This window comes from Podarcis melisellensis (assembly GCF_964234715.1).
Source record: "Podarcis melisellensis genome assembly, chromosome: 10".
Lineage (NCBI taxonomy): Eukaryota > Metazoa > Chordata > Lepidosauria > Squamata > Lacertidae > Podarcis > Podarcis melisellensis.
The window spans coordinates 7,920,832-7,928,129 of record NC_138542.1 but is presented as its reverse complement, the minus strand read 5'-3'; the positions used below and the strand labels follow the sequence as shown (position 1 = coordinate 7,928,129).

The 7,298-nt window shown below is 39.4% G+C and overlaps 1 protein-coding gene across 1 annotated transcript in view; it reads right to left on the bottom strand.

Annotated features, from left to right (window-relative positions):
- Positions 1 to 659: 659 nt before the first annotated feature.
- Positions 660 to 7,298, bottom strand: part of PRKAR2B (protein kinase cAMP-dependent type II regulatory subunit beta) — a 62,840-nt gene continuing 56,201 nt past the window's right edge. Inside the window, exons 10-11 of the mRNA XM_081927757.1 lie at positions 7,024 to 7,162; positions 660 to 5,661 (exon numbers count right to left, since the gene is read on the bottom strand). Coding sequence (XP_081783883.1) covers positions 5,528 to 5,661; positions 7,024 to 7,162 — 273 coding nt within the window. The 3' untranslated portion in view covers positions 660 to 5,527. The remainder of the gene's footprint in view (positions 5,662 to 7,023; positions 7,163 to 7,298) is intronic.

Genomic DNA, 7,298 nt, shown 5'->3' with positions numbered 1-7,298 from the left:
AAAAAGTTACTATACACCCACATATAAACAGGGTGCATTAACTGTCAACAGGAACCACCAACACAGATTCAATCTTGTGAGCCTTTCCCATATTACTTGGCTGGGAATGAGGACAATGATCAGATGCAAATGATCCACATGACTGGCCCCTGCTCACTTGGCTCCAATACACAGAGAGCTACTTCAGCAACATGGCATGTTGTCACAAAAATGGTCATCCATGTTCCTGAGGCAACGTGAGAAGGTGCCCTGACTGACATACTAATTTGGGAGTTAAGAAGAACAGTCATTAGGCTCTCTTACCAGCTGGTTGAACTGGAACAGATGTTAGTATTTGGTTTCTACAGCTAACTAGTTGCATATTTCAAACACAGCTGTGGTTGATGTTCCTTATCACCCTTTAAAATGTCACTGGCATTAGTAAGGCTCATTCCATATGGGCTCTCAGGAAGTTTCAGAATGGAAGACACCAATTCAAACATTCTTACTCAAATCATGCCCAGCAGAGGGAGTGCAAGGGTCTTGTTCATATATAAATTCAACAACAATGTGAATAAACGTCATACGAACCATGCTCTTTGAATCACAAAAGATCCAGGGCAGATATATGAAATGTTTGAACTGATCTGATAATGCAATCCACAGACTCATGACAAATATTCTATATTCAAAATTATTTATTAATTTTGTACATTGTAAATCTCCACAATTCGTAGGTACCATAAAAAAGAGGCATCAATAAAAAGACAGAATACTAACATTCAGGAAAGGGGAGTGGCACACAAACGTCTTTAAGGGAAATTAAGAATATTTCCTTCTTGTTGTTTTTAAAACTCTGCTCTATCGAAAAGGTGCAGGGCAGATCGTTATTTTCCATATTCTAAAAGTATTCCAAACACACACACACACACGTATCAAAAGCAATAACTCCTAAAACCAATTAAGTTCAAAATACAGCTGTTACTTCCTCTATATGCTCCTGGATGGCTAATTTAACACAGGCCTCTAAACATCATCCTTTACAGGAAGGTGTTGTGATGCTGTTGGAATATATTCTTGTTTTAGGCTTTAGCTAGTTTCTCTAGGAAGAAGTGGCACAATTTTACAGCAGTGACATTTGTACACAGGAATATACCTACTGTATTAAACTATTGGTCCCCCTAGTTCAGTATGAGATACAGTAGCAGCGGCTTTCTAAAGCTTCAGGCAGAGATAGCATTCTTCTACACCAAATCCTTTTTTCAAATTGGGGATGCCAGCAACTGAACCGTCTTCTTGCAATGCATATGCTCAAGCTATTTTACTTAAATCTTCATCATTTGGAATATTTAAACCCTTAGCCCTACGCATGTGTGCCACCATCTCACATTTCAATGAATCTCATAACTTTTCAATGAAGTCAACTCCAACCCATGTGATCTTTAACCCCCGATTTTGAGGTGTAACAACTGTGCAGTTTTTGGCCTATGCGTGCAGATTCTATACCAACATTACATAAAACAGGAGGCTTCCAGGTGGTCTTGGGAGTGTGCTAGACACAGATTGGGGTCATAGGAGCCAACTCCTAGGGGCTGAGATCCCTTCGCCCCCTTCAATAAAATATTTGAGGGGGTGCCCCCCAAAAGTTGATTCAAATGGTGTGCATGTGCCGTGTCTTGTGATTGATTATGCAGGCTGGGGCTTAACTGCCCTCCCCAAATATTTTATTCAAGTTGGCACCCCTGGCTGGGGTAATGTACAATCCAAGCACGCTGGGTGTACACACTTCCAGGTATGTGTGCATGGGAATCTTACTTTTAAAAAGACAAATAAGTGGTTGTTTTTTTTACATATAGAAGTCCATTTGAGATACAAAACTACGAACATATCCTGATGTCACGTTCCCTTTCCACATAAATTTAAGATGTCCCTGGTCAAAGGACAATTGTGTGGCTCCCCCCCCCCCTCTCACATTTCCCAAGGTGCATTTATGTATTCATTTATCACAACAACATCCTGTGATAATTTCTTCATGGCTTATCTAGAAATGTAACTCTTTTCCTGGATGAAGGCTCAACTTCTGCACTATACTGGCCGTACCAAGAAAAGAGCTGGAAGATAGGAAGAATGGCAAACCAAGGCAGGCCTGATTCTGTCTATGCCATAACAAGGTCCATGGGCAACCCCACTGCTGAGAAGGGCTGTCACAAAGCCCCACTGCCTAGGCTACTTTGGGTACCCATATTCCAAACCATAGCATGCAAATTCCTTAGCGAGATAAGCTACTCTACATTCCCAGCTGAACTATTCACATTGTTGACCTCAGTACAAATAACCAGCCGCCAGGCAGATGGCCACACATCTAATCTGTGCTTGTGGAGCTCTCCCAAGAGTCGATCATCACTCCCAGCTCTGACAGCGTTGGAAGGTGGGTGGGAAGAGGCACTTCCCTGGGCCCTGCCTAACAAACCATTGATACTCTCAAAGCTGACAGTAGTGATCATCTACTAACACACACAGCACAAAAAGACAGGGGCTAGCTGCTGGGACCTCCCCCCCCCTTGCAAACTACCCTCCCCCCGCAAAAAAACCCAGTCTTTTGTACTCATGATAGGATAGTTCTGTACACGTAAACCTGTTTTCTCTTACAGATGGCTGTTCTATTTAATGTGTGATCATGCCTTGCTAAGGGGTAGGACCAAGTAGGATCCTGGTGGCTTAATTTTTAAATCTACACACTACCAGAAGCAAACCAGCTTTCAGTGACTGGAAGTGTGCATTTGTGCATTGCAGCCCTAATATTCATTGCAGGAGGTGGAGGAATTCTACAGAAATCTTAATGGTGCATAGTGTGGTTTGTGAAATGTTGAATCTATAGTGTCCAATACGTACAGTGTTTGTGTATGTCTAGGATATTTCAAAGGTACAGAAGTGACACTGGTGTTTCTGTAGGCTTTGAGTGGAACTCACTATCGCATAGGTAATTCATAATGTCCCCCCCCCAAAAAAACCCCACTGAACTAATACATAATATTTAAGAATAATCAGTTAGAAACATAAAAGTTGTTGGTCAGGATCCAAAGAGCTACTGCAGGTGTGATTTCGTTTTACTTTGAAGAACGAACTTGCCACACTCTACGGCTTTTGAAAGTCCCTTTTTTGGTAATACAGACTACTTCTTTTCAAGAAACACGCTCCCTTCCGCATATGAAACTAGTAGTGTAGTTCTTTGCATCCAGGCCACGGAGTTTACTTTGTGATGTTTCTTCCTAGTATACAACACAACCACTTTTTCAAATCAAAGAACAAAGGAGCTTTATCAGGAAGATTATGTAAAAAGTTGACACTTGGTCATTTATATCACAACATATGATATAAATTATGTAACACTGATAATATTGTTGTATAATTGTACATTTCTTTTTCATTTGTACCAATCACTAGCTGTTCCATATACTGTTACACTAACGTACATATGCACTGCAAGGTTAATACTCTCTCTCCAGCCCCAAATGGAAGAAATCACTGTGTGCCAGCCTTGTATTTAAGCACTAGCCTGGTAGCTATAGGTGAGAATGAATTCTGTGTGGTTGAGTGCATGGAAATCTATGCTAACAAGCTAGTAGACTACTCTGTGCCCAGCAAGATGGCACAAGGCAGAAATGCAATGGGCTGCTGGAGGAGGGACAGAGCTCATTGCCCCTCTTTTGTTAGCCTCTAGCAGGCTAGTTAAACACTTTGTAAGCTTATTTACAAGGCTGGCTAAAACAGTATTCTATGTTGAAGGCAGAGTGATAGCCTTTTTTCCAAGGAAGACAACACTTTTTAAAAACTGGTACTCTTTTTCTGCATGGTTATTTTGAATCAAACTGGTTAGATTGACTGTAGCAGGCAAAAATTAGACCTAGCTACAGTGTTAGACCTTTGCCCTTGCAGACCATTCCATACATTCTTTGTGGCCCTGTTCCACGAATTCCTTGAACCACTCCATTCACTGAAAACCAGCACATCCCTGCACCAGAGGCAGGTGGAGGACAGCATGACCAGATTAGATCTGGCTTTAGCTGCAGTGGCCTAAGGCACCATTTACATTATTTCAGCTAAAACCAGTTTATAGGGTAGGAACTGTCCAAGTTCACTGAATCTGAAACAAGGGGGAATCTTTTCACAAAAGTAAACATATTGTGTGTTGTTGTTTTTTTAAAAGGGAATAAAACCATGTGGAATAAGGACACCCCAAATCCAGGTAATTCAGTTTAACTGAGGACCGTTCTTGTGACACTGCAATCCTAATCCCAGATTATACCAGGATTAAAACTGCTTTGAAGACTATGTTTTATGCAAATTATATACAAGATTATGACCATTGCCTATGCAAAGTTACTTTTCCTTAAATCAAAATTAACTTTTTTCAGTGAAGATCCAGCTCAAGTCTAAATAATCAATACCACATATATAAATCAAGTGCAACTAAAAATAGATGCATTACATAAATCTTCCACATCTTGTAAGGTATTACAGTATCTTTCATACATACCTAAATGAAATCTGACATTTTATTATAAAATCAAGTGGACTTTAAAAACAAAAATACAAAGCAAATCTCAGACCTAGCTCATAAAACTGATCATGAATACAAAGCCATGGTTTGCTGTTTGGAAGGCTTCTGGTAACTACTTTTATAAATACCACCTTAAATAAAGCCCGTTCAAAGAGCCAGCAAGCCAAATATAGAGCCTTCTATACTAGATACTTGTGAACACTGGTGCACTAACGTTTTCAATATACCACATTTATCTGACATATGGACGAAACCCTGACTTTAGTTTATGTCAGTGGCAAATACCCCAACCTATTTATTCTTTTTACCTCCAGATATTTAACAAAAACCATTAACTATTTAACAAGTAGGAATGCGTTTATTCCACAGATATGCTGCAGTTCAAAGGGTTCTGTATTATTTAGGTGAAGCGGAGCTCTCTTAACAGCCATCACTGCTATTTACCAACAAACATGTTTCTCCAAAAGTAGAAAGCAAAGACCTGTTCTTTGGGTGGGGTGGGGTAGGGGAAATAAAGAGACATGCTAGTATGTACAAAGAGTTTGGATTGCAATCACGGACTTATTTAAAAGAAATGTTAGTAACTTTATTATAGAAGACATGGTCTTTTTTTTTTTTTTAGAGGTGTCAAATGGTTATAACCCAAAAACTGCACATAAGATTGCAAATTCCCATTGAAAAATGAAAGACTTATGGGGTTGATCTTTTCGGAGTGTTACCTAGAAGCTGAGTTACTGGTGGGCTCAATCCTTTAAGGTCAGGCCAACAGAATGATTTCTCGGCCGTGTTTACTTATACACTTGAACGACAGTGTAAAAACACGCAAATAAAAGTTGGGAAAATAAAATAAAATGCCAACAAACCCAATCCCCTGTAAAATCACAAAAAAAATGCTTAGCATCTACAGAAAGATAGACACATTTATCAGTGGACTAACCACTACTGTGCTATTTCTCATGAACAGATCGTGTGGCTTCGTTCTGCACTTCATGCACTGGGATCGGAAATGTCCATGTTTGTTCCAAAGAGAGCAACTAGCTGTTCTTCATAGTTCGCAATGTTCCTTTTCATTATTTCCATACAAGGTCCCAAAAGCCTTTCAAATGCCTGTACATCCATAACTAAAAAATTGGGGGGAAAGAAAGAGAATGAAGAAGTCCCAACATTCACTTTGCCAAATCTAGACGATAATAGGAAGATTATTTAAAATGCACACATTTAAAATCAGTACAACTGGAAAGAGCACGGCGAGATTAAAATAGCCATGTCCTTGCATGCACCAACTGTGCTTTTCCCACTGCAATCTCTGTGGTCCTCAAAAAAGCCTTCAATCAAAAGCCAGGAGACCTCCTACAGCAGCTTCTGAAGTAGCGCATTAGGTATTGCAACTGATCTTCAAAAGTATTTCTATTTTGTTTGTCAGTCACTTTTGAGTCACTTTTTTCATGAGTATAGCTACATCATCATCATTTTTAAAATCTGTTTTAGGTGCAGCTATTTGGATCCAACTTTGTATTCCAAAACCTTCAGGATGAAGAGTAACAGAGATACAGGTGATGGTGTTTACACTGCTTTCTCTAACACAAAGGTGGGCAACCTCAGTTTATCTGGCTTTGCCCAACACCAGCATCATGAGGTTCTGACAAATCACTTCTCCAAAGGAATGCGGTCCTCAACAACAACAACCAAAGTTGTCTACTCCTGCTCTAATGTGTCAGTCTGTCTAATCTTGTTTTAAAGAAGAAGAAGAAGAAGAAGAAGAAGAAGAAGAAGAAGAAGAAGAAGAAGAAGAAGAAGAAGAATGTATTCAATTACTCAAATCATTTTAGCTCTGAATCCACTGTTAGAGAAATATGTCACCGCTCAAAGCTTGCAGTGAGTCCAAATATTACCGTATTTTTTGCTCTATAAGACTCACTTTTTCCCTCCTAAAAAGTAAGGGGAAATGTGTGTGCGTCTTATGGAGCGAATGCAGGCTGCACAGCTATCCCAGAAGCCAGAACAGCAAGAGGGATCGCTGCTTTTGCTGCGCAGCGATCCCTCTTGTTGTTCTGGCTTCTGAGATTCAGAATATTTTTTTTCTTGTTTTCCTCTTCCAAAAACTAGGTGCGTCTTATGGTCTGGTGCGTCTTATAGAGCGAAAAATACGGTAATTTGTCAAGGAAGTAAAATATTCTTAAGGTTTCTGAGGACCACAGAGTACAGTTTCCATACATGAATACAACTTTCGAACAACATGTCGAAAGGTGTTAAAATACTTCTGTGTTCATAATATTGTAAATAAAGGGATTCTTCTAATATCACCAGGTATCATAGCAATAGGCACTGGTTAAGTTCTAATAGGTTGATTGAACTTAATGCAGCTAATGAAATTTGGCTTTATGGTATTACAGAGTATGCATGCTCACCAACAGAAACTGCAGTATTCTCTTTACTACATAAAATAATAAAGCAAATATAAAAATAAAATAAATTTGCATTACCTAAACACTTGACTGTACCGAGTGCGAATGCTGAGGCAGCTCGAGGCTTGTTAGTTACAAGAGCAAGTTCCCCAAAATACTGTCCTCTAGTGTACCGGGCAATCTCCACTGCTTCATTTTCATCTACCTCCTGCTTACCCTAAAAGGTATAGAAGCAAAAGAAAACAGTCAGACATTCATTAAACAATGGGCTACAGCCCATATGATATTCAATACATTGTGATAAATGAAATATGCCATTAAAGTTGCACAAATGTTCTTTTTACCATGTAAAG